The sequence below is a fragment of the Haplochromis burtoni genome, unplaced genomic scaffold (genome assembly GCF_018398535.1).
Source record: "Haplochromis burtoni strain Fernald_Lab_line unplaced genomic scaffold, NCSU_Asbu1 Contig_28, whole genome shotgun sequence".
Taxonomy (NCBI): Eukaryota; Metazoa; Chordata; class Actinopteri; order Cichliformes; family Cichlidae; genus Haplochromis; species Haplochromis burtoni.
Window position 1 is genome coordinate 2,799,447 of NW_024582389.1, and position 18,519 is coordinate 2,817,965.

Below are 18,519 nucleotides of genomic sequence, written 5' to 3' on the forward strand. Positions count from 1 at the left end.
GAAAAGTTACTGTTGACTGTTGCCCCCTCTAGTGGTCACATGGGTTTTCCTGAACGTGTTAAAATTCTAGCAGGATGGAAAATCCTTTGGGTCTCTCGTAGACAGAACATTTGAGATGTTAAAGTGCTAAACTTGACATTTTAAGTGTAAAACCTGAATTTCATACATCTACTTCTGCTTCAAAAAAAAAAGACCATTAGCCTCCATTTGTTCATATAAGACGTCAGAACAATCAGAAACATGTCCCAAACATATCTAAAACGTACTCGCCGCTGTTGCTGGACTGCTAATCAGCACGTCCTGCTTCAGCAAAAACATGAACTGCACAGGTTTTGTTTTTTTAAAAGAAGAAAATGTAAACAATGCATGGAGTGCAATGAGCATCTCTTGTCAAACGGCTGTCATTTCAACACACACAAGAGTAATTTTGTCATACAGCTGCGGTCCATTTGACAGTCGAATACATCATGGTAACAGAGGGACATTGTTTTGTGAGTCCATATATTGAACTGTGCGTAAGGAGTGGCTACACGGAGGCCTCTGTGGTTGTGTTGGGGCTTTGGCTGGGGGCTGGACTGGATGGGCAAGAGTTCTCTGGACTCCCGGGAGTCCGCAGGGTTGATTTCCGCTTCCCGTTCCGCACCGTGAGCTCCTCCTTAGGCTTAAATGTCAGAGGGACAAAGCCATCTGCATCTGCCACAAGTACAACCCACAACGGTCCTGGAGAAAAACAAAAACAAAACGACAATTAGGACTTTTTGACTTAGTATGGTTTTCTAAATGTCAGTGTAGTTTAGAAACTGTAGTTTGTGCGACCTACATTTTGGTGGTCTCAGTTTAGGAAAGCCAGTCTTTGCTACAGCAGCAACAAAACACTATGCACATTAAATGGTAGTAAGCTGCTTTTGTTTAAGACCTTATAATCTGACTTAGGCTTTTAATCACTTCCAATTATAGCTCACGCACGCTATCGGAAGAACAATGCCACCACAAGCTGCCTGAAATTACAACTGACTGCAATAAATAAGGTTTCTTATAAAGTACAGAGCAATCTGAGGGGGATGCCTTCATGGTGAATAAAGCCAGCAAGAGCATACAGATCTTAACATTTAGTCAATGACTTGCAGTTGACCCCACTTGAGGACCAGAAGAAATTTCCTCAGAGTGATTTTAGTTAATTAACCCTTTACACCCTGTGTCACAACACGGTTAATCGCACATGAAAAACAACAGATGAGGCTTTTGCACAAAGGCAGCTTAGGTACTGCTTTACATTAAGGGAAATGCCACTTAAAATGCACAAACAACAGAAAACAAGTAGCAGAGGACACGTGCTATTTGCTATACTTTGTTACTGTTGACCTACTGATGCCAAATCCAATTTTGTGAACATACCATACATCATCTCCACAATGGTAAGGTTGAAGAGGTCTTGGAGCGCACGCAGACACAGTTTCCCGTCGCACAGCAGCACCGGCCTCCGCTCGTCAATAAAAACATTTTCTGACAACTGCTTCTGCGTGAGCATAAAGAAAGGAAATGTGATGGAAAGAGACATGCTCGTGGCTATTATTATATTAAAAAATGCAATATTCTTATTTAACAGACGTTAATTAAACACCGTACTTTAAATGTGTGCGCTCACGTCACATTGAATTGATTTTAAGTTCTTTAGCTGTCTTGTCTTAGCGTCTGTAGCAAGATTATTATTCCCGCACTGAACAATACAAACAGTGTAGATGATTTATGATATATTTATAATAGGCTATCAAACATAACACGTAAAACTGTACCTGGCATGTGACATTGACATACGGGGGTTCGCTGGCATTAGGGTAGACACTTGGGGCCTTTTTGCCATTCTGAGTGTAATCTCTGATTTCTGTCAGGCACTGCTGCACTTCTGCAAAGCGTGTAAAAAGTCTTTCCATGTTGTGAACGAGCTGCTCCAGCGCACGCTCCTTGGCCTTGCCGGGAGTCTTTTCAGGCATAGGCAGCGTCGGCTCTGTGTGCATCTTGTCAGATGGTTCGAAGCGAGGAGAACTGGCTCGGCTGGAATCTCTGCTGACCTGTCCGGCCACCGCCAGGCTGGCCATGCGGCTGATGTGGTCCATGTCAAAGTTTTCCACTGTAACTGAAGAGGCACTGGACAGGGCTCTGTCTGATAAGTCCACAGAGCTGGTGATGGGGCTGTGCTCGCTGCTTCTCACCTCCTCGACCAATCTTCGCCTGTTCCCCGGTGAGCAAACTACCCCCCTTCCAGGCAGTATCAAGTCTTTTATCCCTGGGCGCTCTCTGTCATCCTTTGACAGGTGCTCTGAGTGCCTCCTAATCCCTGTGCAGAAATTAGAGGTGGACTCATGGCTCTGAGCAGAGGAGGATGGTATGATAGGAGACATAGGCGACTCTCCATCGTAGATCAACTCTTTGGCTATGAGATGAAGAATATATTTGTCAGTGTTAGCAGATGGGAGGAAGGCGGGGTCGTTGGACTTCTGGCGACCCACCATCAACAGTAAAATCTTATCGCTGAGGAAACAGACTCCTTTGGGTCTCTCGTTCTGCTGCAGAGAGATCTGCTGTATGTTTGGCATCGTGGAGGCTGTGATGCAGTACACAAGAACCATGTTGCATGTGTTTGATGCAACAGCAACTGTGGAACCACGGGGATCAAAAGCCACAATGTCTGGGACCAAAATCCCTGGAATGCTGACTTTACGAGTGCTGGTGACCTTTCGCTCATAGGTAACCAGAATGAGGTGCGAGGAGTCCTGCCCGGAGCCTGTTACAGTGTCCCTGCGACGCAAATGGATAAGGGGGCTGGGGTCAGAGCGACGGTGTCTCGCCAGAAGATGGGTAATATCAAGAGGACCTGAGCTAGGGATGTAGGACCTTTCAGATTCGAAGGATCTTCTCCTCGAATCCAGAAGGCTGTCATCATCTGACATGTGAGAGCCATGGCCGTGCAGGGCCTCTGTCTCTGCTGGTACGTCAAACGCTATGCCAGAATTTAACCCACATAATTTATCCAGCGGCAGCTCCGTAGCCACAGCTACTTGAGCTTCCCCGGTGGCCTCAATGGCACAGATATAGCCTCCCACGTCAAAGATGGGACAGAAGGAACAGGCCACCAGACTCTTTTGGATGTCATTCCAGATGTAGGAGTGAAGGGCACTGCCTATAGCCACCACCAGGCGTGTGCCATCCTTAGTCCAGCATGCACAGTGGATGAGTCCACTACCTTTGATATCTGCTTTGATTCTTCTGTTGTCCACCCTGACAGAAAACAGCACAGAGGTGTCTCTCTTAGTCAGCACAGCAAGAATGTCCAGTTTAGGGTGCCAAACGCAGCCTTGTGAAAGCAAGGGGAAAGGCTCGCTCATCTCACAGGTCTGCGTGCACAGCAGCTTGTTCTGTTCAAGAGCACTGAGCTGCAGTTGCCACACGGTAACATGCTTCTTGTGCTGCACAGCCAGCAAGGCGGGAGAATCAGAGCAGCACAGGGGGCCCCAGAAGAGTCCGAAGACATGCTCAAACTGCCCGATGACGTTTGTGTCGCCAAACTTCACGTCGCCGTTGATAAAGTAGAGAGATGTTAGGCAGACTTGCTTGCCATCTGTCCAAGCAATCCCATGCACAGGGTGGATGGCTTGGTGCAGTGTGTTGAGACCTGTCCTGAGCAGCTTTGCCTTACCAAGATCCATCCTGGCAGGTATGAAGAAGCTTATCCAAAGAGAAAAAGAAAACAAAAGAGTCACAGCGTTAACATTGATAATAGAGTCCTGTATGTCTTCTAAATGGGTCTTGACGACGAGTGGCTATTGCTACCTATGCAGATTAAGAATAGCAAAAGCCTCTCTTGTCTCTCCTTCCAAGTACATGCTTTAATCCCTCTGTGCCTGAGGCAGTGGTGACGAACACCTATAGCTGCTTACGCCTGATGACCTTAACAACACACAGGCCCTTTAGGACCTAAGGGTATTAACATTAGTATGTGTTGAATAAGAGTGTCTCATTAAAGTATTTGTCTTTTTAGACTCTGACATGATTACAAAAAGTACATTAAGTCTTCAAATACACGTCATCAGAGAAAGAAAACTGTAACAGACTTAAAATGTAAACACCATTTTAACACTGGAGCACATTAAACACAATCAGATTCTTCAGAAAACAGATTTACTGTGTGGATTGATTACTGCACATCAGCTTAAAACGCGTAGACACAAACCACGAAAAGGAAAAATGCTCATTAATTCAATTAATAAACATTGGAAATCACTAGCGAGATTAACTTGCTGCTTCCCTTTAAAAAAATATATCGCGCAAACAGATAATTAAAGCTAGATTCGACACAAACATGAGTTTTAAAGCTCAGCATACCTTACAAAACTAAAAACATGTTCCAAGGAGCTCGTATAAAACAGTGAACATTAACTCTCATGTCAGCAAACTCACGTTTTACCGGTTAAAAATCGCCTCCAACGTTTCTTAGTACATGACACGGAAGCAAAACTACTCGACAGTTTCGGTGCATTGTGGGAGACGTAGTTCACTTTTAACAAGCGCTCTAGTTTTATATAGCCCGAATTAACAAAAAAAAAATTGGCTTACTTAGAGGGACTTGATAAACTTAATAAAGACTATGACAAACCAGAAAATGAAAATTCAACTGACATTAGACACTCGAGCTTTATCTCACCTCCAGGGGTCTGCAGGGCTGAAGACGACGTACGTAGTGGGGTTGTAGATCTCTACGCTGCCTCCCTGCGAAGTGGAAAATATCTTGGCTGTCTCACGGTTGGCTGTAGCTACCGCGGGTGGGTGAATGCCTGGTTTCTGTCGCTAAAGCCCGACTTGTAGCTGCAAAAGGGTAGAACTGGCTCTAAGAAAAAAAAGCTTTGTCGGCTGTATGCTTTATAGCTAATATTTGAAGCAGCACAACCATGGGCGTGGAGGTCGAGACGATATCTCCCGGTGATGGTAAGCGGATTTATTCGCCTATGTGTGCTTTGATGAGGGTTGGTGGTGCTGGTGTTGTCGGGGCACGGTAGTTCCCCGGAATGCCATTCAGATATTTTTAAATATTTACATTTTTTTTGTCAAGATTAATATTAAGATGTGTGCGACGCGAGTGAATATATCCAGTAGATATTTAGCAATTAACGGTAGTATGCTGCGGCTTTACCCTGTTTTGATCTTAGTTTAGTTTCTTCTTTTACAGTTTAAAATCACTGACGCCTGCACGGCATCTTTCTAGAACTCTCTATCCTGTGAAGTCAAACTCCATCCAGTGTTTAAAAATTGAGCATTGGCTTTCAAAATAATCGACACAGGCACGTAGGGAAACATTTGAAGAGTTACTCATGTGTAAGCAGTCAGTCAGCTCAAGAGTGAAAGACACAAAATCTAGGGCTGGGTAAGGCAGACTACAGTGTCCTTATAGGCACTGCTAAATTAAAGTGCATCTGATAGCTAATTACTCTACTATTTCTATTACTATGTAGGAAAAAAAATGCCTGCAGGCTAAAGTTACAGCATGAGGATGACAGATGCATATCTCACTTTAGTATGTCCGAAAGTGTAAAGAGGGTGCAACAGTACTGGCATCAGCACCCCACCAGACTGAACCTTGCATTTGCTAATGAGACTGCCAGTCTAATTACAAGATTAACCTGCCAGCCTCAGAGAGTATACAAACACACACTAACACTTGTTTTTTCTCTCTTTCATTAACAGGAAGAACATTTCCAAAGAAAGGCCAAACATGTGTTGTTCATTACATAGGTAACTTCCTTTCTCTTTCTTCTCTCTCTCCCCCCCTTTTTTCATTCTCTGCATTTTTTTCTGTCTTGGAGTCCATAAGGGGAAATATGTGCACAACACACCAAACTTTCAAAATACGCAAAATGCTCGTAACATTGTGTAACTGAGTGTTGGTTACACTTGCAAGTTGCCGACAGAACCAGAAAATACTGATTTTTTTTTGTTTTTGTTTTAGGGTGTGCTGACATGCACATATTCATTCAAATGGGCATGTTTTTCCTGTTTGTGTCTTGTCAGATTGCCAAGTTTTTAGGTGGGACAGTAAGACGCTGAGACTTTTGGGAAATGAATTTGGGTTGCTCTATGGCCTCGGGTTAGCAGACCACACAACTAGGTCAGACAGAAAGTAAATAAACCTCGCTGGCAGCTCGTCTGTTGACTGCCTGAGTATCACATGGTTATTATGTGGTTATAAATGCAATTGTACACACTCTGGCTATGGTCTGTGTAGTAAAGAGGGTTGGTTTCGAGTTTGTAAGTATTTATTTATTTTTATTGAACGTACACGTCCATGTAGTTCCATCTTGTAGCTTTGGGACTTCATTTTCATCATTTGAAATGGGTTAATGTGATTTTCCTAATCTACTGTAATACTAGCTGTATATCTTGATTGACCTATGCATAGTGTTTAACCTTATGTGAAAATTGCAGCTTTGTTTGACTAGTGTGTGTGTGTGTGTGTGTGTGTCATTAGAGACAAAACGATCCACAACAACTATGCCCTATACTGTACCTTATACTAGGATGTTGTGCTATAAACTCTTCTGGGGAAAGTTGGATTTGCCTTTAAGCCTAATTTCAGGTATCCCATTTTTTTGGCTGCTGCCTTATTTCCATTGAGTCGCCTAGTGGATGGATCTGCATGTTTGATGCAACCCTTCCATATATCTGCTTCAGTCTGGCCCTGCAAGTAGACTAGCTGGTGATCCCTCGAGGCTGGGTTTGTGTCTGGAACTGGGGATCCTTCATATGTCAGGCGAATGTAATCTTAATTTATACGTCTCAAATTGTGAAGCTAGGCTCTTGAGATGTGCCACATAGCATTCTAGAGTAAGGGTTTGATTGACACTTGGTGTCTCTGCTCCCCTCTACTGTTGAATACGCAGTTATGAACATGGGTGGATGGATATATTGTTACAATATTGAAAGCCAAAAATTAATTAAAAATTAATTCATTTGCCTGGTCCTGTTGCACTGCTCTATGCGTGAAACTCGTAATCGGACACACTGGAGGCTGAGCGGCCAGTCCATGCCAAGAATGGTAGAATTTGCCCAGTTCTGGTCCCTTGTTTCATTCGATTCGTGCATCAGAGTTTTGGGATTTAAAGGTGTCTAAACTTTGGGTTCTGGTGAGGTTGTTGACGTTTAGGTAATGCATCAAAACCCAGGATTATATAAAGAGCCTCCCAATACTAGGGCAAATAAAGTATTTCTAATCTTAAAGTAAGAATAATTTAGATCTGCAAATAATGCAGACCTTCTCTCGCTGTGAGCAAGAATTAAACATAGGGGATGAAAATGAGCACAATAGGTCCCCTTTAAGTTTTAAACTCCATCAAGACCGCACCACCTCTGCTGGATTGCACATATAAAAAAGCTTTTCCTTTTTCTGCTTTATTTCCTTTCTCCGTGTTGTTACCTGTTGCATTTTTTTATTTATAAGAGGGACAAATGTAAAGAATCCTGTCTGCAAAATCTACAAATGGTAAATCGACTGGGAATTACATGGTGCCTCTCTACTCAATTTGAGCACTCAAAGCACTTTCTATTACAAATCTCATCCTAATCACATATGCATCCATTGCTTTTATCCATACCTAACCACTTTACTACACATTCACGCTTCCATGAATGCATCAGGGGAAACTCAGAGTTCTGTATTTTGCCCAAGGATACTTTGACACTTGGACTGTAGGAGCTGGTGATGGACAGCCAGCTCTACCACTTGAGCCATAGCCACCCCCAACAATTAGCATGGGTACTCTTCTTTTTGTTACATTCGTCACCTATTTCATTGAGGTACTCCCCATCTTTTGTTTGTCTTTTTGTTTCGATTTACGCTAACTTACTCATAAGATGCTTATACTTATTGGAATACAACTCAAAAATACATAGTTGAGCCAAACTGAGGCTTCAATAAAGGAACGCCCAAAGAGCTATAAATACAGTTTTGTATAAATGCAGGAAGTGCATTTGCAAAATATATTTAAGGGTAGAGCTGAACTTGGTGATGAACACATGAAATTGGCTAAGAATGTGGTTTATGTAGATAATCTGGGAGTATTTGTATTGTAATCTGCAGAATTGATATAATGTGTTCCTCACATCAAGGTTTTTATGGACTCATAAACAAGTCTCCGATCCTATAGTGAGGGAGGAGGTTTTTTTTAATTTTTAATTTAATGAACTGTTATTATGTTAACCCAGTTAAATTTGATACATCGGTTCAACTAGTTTCAGGTAGTTATCAAGGGATTTGTAAGAAACTGAGGCAGGGAAGTTTTAAGATTATACTTCACAGTTTCAGTGCCCCAGAGGACAAGTGTTTTAATTAAAAGCTACACGACAAGATTAGCTGACACTCTGAAAAAAAGATAATGTTTGTAATACAGGTTGGTGTGGATTTGTAACATAAGTCAGCTGGCTCTCGGTGCAAAAACACAGACTGTACCCTCAACTCCACTCCACCCTCCCCTGGTGTTTTCCAGATAGCAAAGGCAAACAGTAAGAGTAAGGAGAGAGAGTGATTTCCCAGTACATATTGGGATATGAAGCCACTCTGCTGGAGAGGCTTTCTCACGCATTCTCTTAATGCTGTGCAATTTTTGACTCTCACTTTCACCTCTGGGATTTTGAAAATGCAGATGCACACATGCCAGAAGCACACAGACGCTCAGATATGCGAGCGACCTTCCTCTCACTCTGGTGAAAGTTGTAGCCACCCAAATTAGCAGAGTGGTCGTTGATGGCTCAGGCCTCCAATAATTTATCCTGTCTTGCATTCTTGTTTCTCTCATGGCTGACTGCAAGTCTGCTCACAGAGTGGCAGCTCTGTCAGCTGCAGTCCTGCAGTCTGAAGCTCATTTTGCTGCAAGAGGAAAATTAAAGCAGATCTGATGTCAGTCAACATGAGACAACAAAAGTAGCTCATGCGGTTTGAAGTTTGATGAAGTATGGCACTAAGCTACGAAGATGAATGGCATTGTAGCCTCTTTTGACATGAAGCTAGTGCTGCATGTGATGTCATTCCTAAATGTGGACATCATACCTTACCATGTTTGTCCTCCAGACTTTAGCATAAAACAGACAGAAACTGAGACCTCGCGGTTCTACGTGTTTGACCCAGAAATAGATCAAGCTGTGTGTCAGAAGATGCCAAAGTCTTCCTCCATGGGAGAGTGGTTGTTCATATAGTTGAGCAAACAATGGGAGGCTGATGTCCAGCTCCAAGATTAGTAGAAAGGCTTCTGCTGAAAATCATTGACTATTGGGTTGTCTGAGTGCTTCACAGGCTTTTTGCAACTTGTGTTATGAACATGGATCGAATATCTATGCAGTACCTACTTGGCAGGCAAGACTGGAGGAAAAGTGATATTAGAGCACATTATTATTTATCAAGTGAACTACTAGGCTCCACTAAAGATCTAGGACACTCCATATCTAGTTAGAAAAAAGCTCTTTTTGCACTTAATGATAGTATTAGAGTGACTTTTAAGTCATGGCTGAGGATTACTTTCAGGCTCCGGTGTCAACTTTACTCATATGCCCTATCCCAGTTGCTTGGCTATAGAAATGAAGAATGATGAAGACTCTTGTTATTAAGGTGTCTGTGCCCGCAGGTGTGAAACACAGCAGACATGTAAGTCACATACTCAGATAGCTTTACACACATCTCATTTCATCTACATTTGAGCCAAGGGGCTTGCTGTGTTGGCAGCCATCCTAGACAGGGGCTAAGACAGGATAAGGTAAACAAAGTAAAAATAGCCCCACCCCTGTGTGGAATGGCTTTTTACAGCGATAGCTAGCCACTACCAAGTGTAAGCTTCTCACAAGGAGAGCCTAGGAGCCAACCTCAGAAGGGACAGGCTTGGCTGTATTTTTGCAAAGACCTCACCCATGCTCGGCTGTACAAATAGTGATAATAGAGCAGTGATACGAGTGTGGTTTAGTTAGCAGTTTGGGATTTTGCTATGGCTATCTCTGTGATCTCCAGCAAACAGATTATTATAGAATATTAACACAGGGTCCAATGTGTTGCAATTCATAGTCCACGGCCTGGTCCTCGTTTAGCCTTGTCCCATGCTGGCCTCCCCTGGTGAAGGGTGTGGTCTGGCAGGGGCAGACACCTAGCTGCCTGTGTGAAATGAGCTATCTGTGTCCAGACTGGAGCCCGACTGATATATTGATGATATTTTGAGGATGTGTATTGATTGAGCCTCTGCCTTGTTTTTGTAAATTTTCACTTTACAACGGAGGGCGGGGGGCCAGCACCAGAGGCCGGAAAACTTTCCATTGGGATGGCCCTCCCGGCCAGGAAGGACACACTGAGCATGAGTGTGTTTGTTGTGTCTGCGTTCTGTTGTGTCACAGTCCATCGATTTTTTTTACATGCATGGTTCGTGGCACGGCTGTGGGGGAGGCTGACTCACCTGAGCTCGATCAGCTCATCACGCCTCCCCTATATTAAACGTGCCGGGACCTGAGGTTGGGGTTTGTTGTTGTTGTTGTATGTGGCTGTCAGCTAAGCTCCGGCTGTGTCTAAGAAGCGACATCCGGAATAAAGAAGGGTGTAAAGAGTGAAATATGTGGTTCGGTCTATCATTCCTGTCACAGAGGAATTGCAGGATTTTGATACGGTGGTTGCATCTACTATAAATATCAAACGACTTCAAATCTCAGTGACCTCTAGGTCAGAGGTCAAGTTTTCTGAAAATCTTGTGAATGTGATGAGTTGAGAAAAAGGTGACGTACGATTTTGAAATTGATACTGTACTATATATACACTACCAAACAAATTGATACCCACTAGGAAGCTGAGGGGTAGCACTGGCAGCCACCAGTATTTTTTTTTTCCATCTTTGAGTTTGGAGTGAACTGAAACTAGTTACAACATGCAGGGCAATGAATTGGGGTTCATCCTGAACGCTCTATCACATGGCTGAGATAGACAGGTAATCTCTGATTAATCTAACAAACAGGTTTGTCATATGTGGGGGGAAACCGAAGCACACAGAGGAAACCCACATAGGCTTAGGGAGGACATGCAAACTGCACAGAGACAGCCCCAACCTGCAGGAGTATGCACTGCTGTAAAAATGCATTTCAGTTTAGCTGAAATGCATTTTCTGTGTCAGTGTTTTTCTTCAGTGTGCAGCCAACTGCTGCTAGAAACTCAAACGACTTTTCTGCAAGAAGGTTTTGTGTTTCTGCTACTCGAATGCCCTGCAGCAGGTGGTATTCACCAGGGGGTGTGAACCTGATGACTCCGCAGCTGGACCTGGCCCAGCCCGCTCATATCTGGGCTACTGGACTTCTTGGAAATGATGGACCTTCTAAGTTTAGTGGGGGAATGAAAGTGGAGAAGGAGTACAGTACCAACTTTCATATGACTGGATGAGCAAGACACTGTAACTAAACTTCAGCTAACACCAGCTTTAAATGCCAAGTATTCACACTATGACATAGAGATAAAATAATGTACCAGAACAACCTCCAAAGTGATAGCGGATCATTATTATTATTTTTTTTATTATTTAATTTATTTATGTAAAAACGAAACTTTTTAATCTGTATTTTTAGAGGATGGAGGACAAAATATTATTATTAAAATATTATTATATTAAATATGTTAATTACTTGAAATAAAACACATTATTATATTGGTTGGTAATGCACAGCATTGCATTATATTGTATAATCTCTGAATCTCCAATCTCAGTTATTTGAACTTTGTTTGCAGTTACAAGTTTCCTGTTCCACAACAATAGATTGTGCAGAGAAAATAACAAACACCATTAAGTTGCTGCTGTTGCTTTTTTCTGGCCGCCAATGGTTCCCAAAGTTCACGACCTATCAGAGTAAAAGAACAGGGATTGAGATTGTGGCTAATGAAATGATTTAGTGTTTTCATGCCTTTGGTAGTTTAACCGCCACAGCAACAACAGCCCTGTCATGCCTGAATGGTCAGTCATTGTTCTGAAGGAGCTGAGTCCCGCTTTGCCTTTGTTACCCCTTTCTCTCGCTGTGGTCTACATACAGTTAAGCAATGGCCTAGTTAACTTTAAAAATAATCCACTAAACCAGGCCAGTTCTTCCTGATTCACATTTCCTCTGTTCATTTGAGAAGTTGAAACAGACCCAAGAAGTCCCACCAGAAAAATTCCTGGTTATTGCAGCAGCTAACTATGCCCATGCACTTTTGAATTTTGAGTTTATTTTGCCTCTAAATTTTGCTTTCATATGTTTTTTTGGCAGGTATGTTGCAGAACGGGAAAAAGTTCGACTCCTCGCGAGACAGGAACAAGCCCTTCAAGTTCAAGATTGGACATAGCGAGGTCATTAAAGGCTGGGAAGAAGGAGTAGCACAGGTAAGAGAGGAAGGTTGAGGCCCTGCTTGTTTTGTCTTTTAGTATTAAGCAGTACGTTATGCATTCCATGTTCTAAGTACATATTGAACTTCATTTATTCGTTTATACTGCCAGGTTTTAATTGATCATACCTAACAGTTAGTTGCAATTCTGAAGGTGCTCTCATACAGTGAACAGGTGCACCACTGCAGTTGTTTGTTTTTTAAATTGTGCTTAGGTGTACTGCAGTGGTCAGCAACAATGAGAGGGAGGCTGTAAAACAGATTCTACTGTAGCTATTGGAGTTCAGATTGGTTCAGCTGTAACACATTCCTTCCTTCAGCTCTTGTATGATAATGGCAGCCACAGAAAATACACAGTTACAGAGTTTTCAGTTAGAGAAAACAGATGAATGAGGACAAATGGAGTCACAGCATCAACAGCAACAGCAGTCTGACATTACTTATTTTCTGCAGTTGTGTATGTAATGCTGAGTAGCTGACTTGATTGCTGTCCGCTTGAAAGTGATCTTTTACAGCTGCAGTGAGTAGAAACCAAGATCTGTTATGAAAGGAGAATAAACTATGCAGTTTCTCATATTTTACTTGTGGTCGGGCCTCTTGGTAAAGTACGCAAACAAAAGCCCTGAGTTCCGAATATCTGCTTGTGTTTCAGGTTCCTGGTATTATGTTTGCCTGCCAACTGTCACACTGTTATTGTTTACAGGGACACTTGAATAGGGTATTAATTTACAAGTCAAAAAGTGTTTTGTGTTCTGTGACAAGGGACTTTTCGGGCGTAGGCGTAAAGTACAAGAAAATGCACATAAATACTCAGTGTGTTCTGCTGTCCCCTCCCCTCCTGTGCTGCAGATGAGCCTGGGCCAGAGGGCTAAAATCACCTGCACACCGGATATGGCTTATGGAACAACAGGCCACCCCGGAGTCATCCCACCAAACGCAACCCTTATTTTTGATGTGGAGCTGCTTAAGCTGGAGTGACGCATGGCAGAAGGCTAATGGGGCTGCATTCACCATAACCCACAACCGGGAGACCATACCCGACTGTCGCCTCTCACAGCCACCCGCTCTTATGTTTCGCTGTTTTCACAGCCTTCGTCTTTTTCTTCAGTTAGGTATTTAAACGCATCTTCTGCTTCGTTGCCATCGTTTTGAGCTAGATGCTGCAAGAAAATGTTCATGTCGTACAAGACTCTTATACACACACACACACGTTTTGGTTTGTTTGTTACACATGCTTGTTTTGTTGAACTTCATTTAATGTTGTAAATTTTGTTGATCCCTGTTCTCTTTGAAAAGCCGTACTACATTGCAATCAAAACATATATTGCCTTACAGTTTGAACAGCGGAGTTGAGGGTACATAGGTTAAAAGTACAATGTCTGCTCTGTATATTTACTGGGCATTATATACCACTGTCTGCATCGCCACTTTGAAAAAAGGCTTGTCCTGCTGAATGCTCTGAATGATGTTGCTGTGTTTGGTATATTTTATAATCCTTGTGAACATGCAAGTGTAACCTATAAAATCAAACCCAATCAATACTGTACAGAAGTCTTTAAGAGCCATTGCTACTATGACAGTTTATTGACCAACTCTTGAATAAAGTGGCATGCACTATGTTAAAAAGTCTGTGTCCTTTGTGTGATTTGTGAATGACTGATTGCTACCTCCAGAGGCATCTGTTTACCAGTTCACATATTGTGTTAAATTATTATGAAATCATAATCAAATTATTTGTAAAACAAGTAAACCATGCATTTAATCACATCTGGAATCTCGCCTTCAGACGACAAGATGTGGAGGACTTCATCAATTCAAGAAACACATGTAAACTAATACTTATTCCATTTAAGGATAACATTTCTTTGCAAGAAAAAGGTCCTTGGTGTGCCAAGAAATCTGTATACAGGGGAGAAGGCCTTTAAAACCTGTATTTAATGGTCAGCAGGCCAGAAATTAAGATGAATACAGATGTTTCAACTTCCTGGGACCAGTTTTGGGAGGGTCTTTTTCTGTCCCAGCATGACTGCCGCAATGCACAAACCAAGATCCATAAAGGTGTGGTTAGTTAAGTATGTTGTGGGAGAATTCAACCCCATCTAGCATTTTTCGGATGAACTAATATGGAGATACATCACAACCTGATTTGTCCATGTATTTTATCTCAGTTTCAAAACGTGATATGTTGCTACCATTTTTATTTAACTATGGGTTTGAATTATATGCAGTCATTGCACGTCTGTTTTTATCACCTTGAATTTTCCTGAAATCTCTAATAATAATAATAATAATAATAATAATAATAATAATAAACATGAATTCTCAGTCTTCGCTTCGACAAAACAGGGAATAAGGGTGGTCATTATAAAAAAATATGTTTCAACTGTACTAATTGTTTACTACAACTGAAACGACATCAATAGCTGAATAACCCAATAAAGCAAATGAAATATACACACACACACACACACTAACAACTGTTTGTGTCGCTCATCTCTACGACAGTCAAATATCTTTGCTGTAACATGTGTTTCCGGTGTAATAGGTCAAAGGGTACTGTAGTTGATTCTCGCAACCGATTGGCTGACTGTCTCTGTTGTCAAACTCCATTGGCTACAGGCACACACGCCTGTCATCAGTCTGAACAAGAAAACAAACGACAAGGTCAGAATTCTGTTGTAATATCTCTGAAAATACTCACTGTTAAACACGCGAGGCACCAGTATGCCTCATGTTGTATACCACTGTTTTACTTTTACGTTTACGCCATTGCAATCGAGTGCAGCTCGGTAGCGTTTTACGGCTAGCTGACTTAGCTTAGCAACGAGTCTAGTCTTTTTTGTTTATTGCATATTGCTCTCATATAAGTCTGTAGTTTTATTCCACCACAGCGACTTAAACAGCGCGTGGTTTTGTAATTTGATAAAGTGTCATGTAGTCATGTATTTATTCAGTTTGTTTCTTTACCACTATGCTAATAACTAGTTAGCATCTTCTCTTTTAATTTCTTATCATCTGCAAGTTAAAATACGCCACGAAAGAGCAGGTGTCCACCGCCTGTTACTTAACTTGATTTAGTCGCATTGAAATGCATTTTAAAGGTCAACAAACCATAAAAATTTTATGTGCAGAATATTCAGTCAAATCTGATTCAACCTGCTTAAAAGTTTGCAAACTTTGCACACATAAGATTTTAAAAGCTTCTCCTCTGGTAGGTATGCTTCTACCAATAACTTTCAATCTAAAATATAAATGATCTTATAAATTACATTTTAGAACTGAATGCCATATCTCTGTCTTGTAAACGTCTCTGCTGGTACCCAGGACCAAACCTAGCCGTGACCACAATACCTCGGTCTGCCCTGCAACCGTCCAACACGGCCCATCTCTGTAAACTTAACCACATCACTGCAGACTACCTAACCTGCACTTACAATCTGATATAAAGTTTGAGTACATGGATTTATTATCATTTAATTTGCTTTCAACACTTTAGGATATGAAACAGACAACTCTAGCAATGCATGCAAAATATCTTCCAAAGTAAATGAGAACATTGCATGTAAGCTTTACATTTCTAGTTTATCAAGTGACACTTGCTGCTGTGTTTTGTATTAAACTGTCAAACAGATTTAATTAGTCATTAACTGGAAATTGCCAGATTGTTCCAACTTACTACAACTGCTAATATGAGCAGCTTTTTCCTCTTCTGCCTCCAGGTTTTTCCATGTGTGAGTGATTAAGCCAACAGTAAGCATGCTGACCGCACAGAGGGCATGTGCAGCGATGGCTGCCCGGCACCTGGTTAGAACTTCAGTCTCCTCATCCCTCACACACTGCTCTCTGATCCATACTTCAGTACCCTGTCAGGACCGTGCTGAGCTGCATTCTGAATGGGCCAGTCTGGCTAAGAAACAGCTGAAGGGGAAGAACCCAGAAGATCTGATCTGGCACACTCCTGAGGGGATTAACATCAAGCCCGTGTACACCAAAACAGACTCAAAAGATGTTGCTGATGAACTGCCAGGAGTGTTTCCTTACACTAGAGGGCCCTATCCCACCATGTACACATACAGACCTTGGACTATCAGGCAGTATGCTGGATTCAGCACTGTTGAGGAGAGCAATAAGTTCTATAAAGACAACATAAAGGGTAGGCTTTGTTGTGGTCTACGTTTTTCACATTTCTGCCAAGCTTGCATTGAAATAATTATTACGCTACTCTTTGACCCTCTCGTTTCAGCTGGTCAGCAGGGTCTTTCTGTGGCCTTTGACCTCCCAACACACCGTGGTTATGACTCGGACAACCCCAGGGTCCACGGAGATGTGGGCATGGCTGGAGTGGCTATAGATACAGTTGAGGACGTGAAGTTGCTCTTTGATGGAATCCCATTGGAGAAGATGTCTGTTTCAATGACTATGAATGGAGCAGTTATCCCTGTGTTGGCAATGTTTATTGTCACCGGAGAGGAGCAGGGTGTTCCAAAAGAGAAACTAACTGGCACTATTCAAAATGATATTTTGAAGGAATTTATGGTGCGCAACACCTATATTTTCCCCCCGGAACCTTCCATGCACGCCATTGCAGACATCTTTGCATATACCTCTAAGGTATGTATTAGCACAGGTTTAATGAAACCTTTTTTCCGGTGCTGTTGAACACAATGTAACTAATTTACTACCACGGTCATGTTCACAGCACATGCCTAAGTTCAACTCCATATCCATCAGTGGCTACCATCTTCAGGAGGCCGGTGCCGATGCCATCTTGGAAGTAGCCTACACCATTGCTAACGGCCTGGAGTACTGCCGAACTGGACTGAAAGCAGGGTTAACCATAGATGAATTTGCTCCAAGGTAAAAGTTGACAAAGTGTTTTAATAATAATGTTATTTAATAATAGTTTATATTTCTGAGAAATCTATGATATAACACGTCACAAATGCCTTCAGGATTGCTGCCAGTTATGGTCACAATATCAACAAATGACAGTTGTGATGTTGGTGAATGAATAAGACGCTCAGTAAATGTCAAAACTTACATTAATATTAATGCACAATGACAGTGATGATGCAGATTTAACCAGTAAACAAATGTTTTTATATCAAACCATTAAATTACTGTGAATCACCATAAAAGCAAAGCCAATTAACCATAAATCTTTAACTATTATCAAAAACAAACATGCAGGTATTGCACGCTCATCATTTCCGTCGCAATTTACCACAAAAAGAAGGGGAAAAAACCAAATCAAGTTTTTCTTAGAATTGCACAAATTACATGTTTTTTTTGCTAATATGAGTTCAGTCATGCTAAAAAATAACTACATCACATTTATTTGACAATATTAACAGAGGTGCTACAAAGTTATTTTTGTAAATTAAATGAGATAAAAAGTAAATAAAAGGTAGGTATTCCTCTATATTTAATATATTTTCAAATATATAGATTCAGTCACAGGGATGCCAATGATTGGAACCTTATTTTTTATAAAAGCTGTTTAAACATTTCACATCTGGAGTCTGGTGGTCTTTACATTTAAGGTTGTGGTGTCATTATGCCAGTATTGAAACAGCTCCAGTGAGCCTCCAGATAAGTTTGTTAGGTTACAAGACATGTTTAGAAAAGGCTTAAAATATTTAAACTAAATAATTCCACTGAGAGGAATCCATCTACTACTGGTGCAGGTTACCAGTCAATTGCTGCTCCAGCAAATTAAACCCAGGATCGAACCAATATATTAGCTTGTCTAAATGTGTCCATTTAGCAAAGGTGGAAAGTAACGAATTACATTTACTTGCGTTACTGTAATTGAGTAGTTTTTTGTGTATTTGTACTTTTTAAAGTCATTTTTCAAGTCGGTAATTTTACTTTTACTTAAGTATATTTTTTAAAAAGTATTGTACTTCGCTACATTTTCAATCACACCCGTTACTGAGTAAATTAAAAGAACAAACAAAAAAAACCTCCAACATTGTGCTTCGGAAATACTGCAGGGAATGATGGGTAGTAGAACAAATTGGCATTGGGTCACGATAAAGATGGAGTCTGACATCGGTGGTATGGATCCAGCGAAAAAAGAAACCCCGTCGAATTCTGCTGAC

At 41.5% G+C, this 18,519-nt stretch overlaps 3 protein-coding genes across 6 annotated transcripts in view; 2 read left to right on the forward strand and 1 right to left on the reverse strand.

Moving 5' to 3' along the window:
- Positions 1-178: 178 nt before the first annotated feature.
- LOC102311333 (WD repeat and coiled coil containing) lies at positions 179-4,782 on the reverse strand. Of its 4 annotated transcripts, none has more exons than XM_005917735.2 (4): positions 4,700-4,782; positions 1,794-3,723; positions 1,396-1,516; positions 179-720 (listed from the first exon to the last, which is right to left on the reverse strand). In XM_005917735.2, exons 2-4 carry the CDS (start codon positions 3,702-3,704, stop codon positions 527-529), a joined length of 2,226 nt encoding a protein of 741 aa, XP_005917797.1. In that variant the 5' UTR covers positions 3,705-3,723; positions 4,700-4,782; the 3' UTR covers positions 179-526. The 4 variants fall into 4 exon arrangements, with proteins under 4 accessions (XP_005917797.1, XP_005917796.1, XP_014187709.1 ...); XM_005917734.2 differs by lacking the exon at positions 4,700-4,782 and adding an exon at positions 4,463-4,536; XM_014332223.2 differs by lacking the exon at positions 4,700-4,782 and adding an exon at positions 4,456-4,536.
- Positions 4,576-14,041, forward strand: fkbp1b (FKBP prolyl isomerase 1B). Its single transcript, XM_005917732.1, has 4 exons — positions 4,576-4,980; positions 5,737-5,784; positions 12,301-12,413; positions 13,265-14,041. Exons 1-4 carry the CDS (start codon positions 4,944-4,946, stop codon positions 13,391-13,393), a joined length of 327 nt encoding a protein of 108 aa, XP_005917794.1. The 5' UTR covers positions 4,576-4,943; the 3' UTR covers positions 13,394-14,041.
- Positions 14,042-14,958: 917 nt separating this feature from the next.
- mmut (methylmalonyl CoA mutase) overlaps positions 14,959-18,519 on the forward strand; it is a 24,441-nt gene continuing 20,880 nt past the window's right edge. Inside the window, exons 1-4 of the mRNA XM_005917736.2 lie at positions 14,959-15,079; positions 16,135-16,568; positions 16,659-17,026; positions 17,115-17,272. Of these exons, the coding sequence (XP_005917798.1) occupies positions 16,172-16,568; positions 16,659-17,026; positions 17,115-17,272 (923 nt within the window). The 5' untranslated portion in view covers positions 14,959-15,079; positions 16,135-16,171. The remainder of the gene's footprint in view (positions 15,080-16,134; positions 16,569-16,658; positions 17,027-17,114; positions 17,273-18,519) is intronic.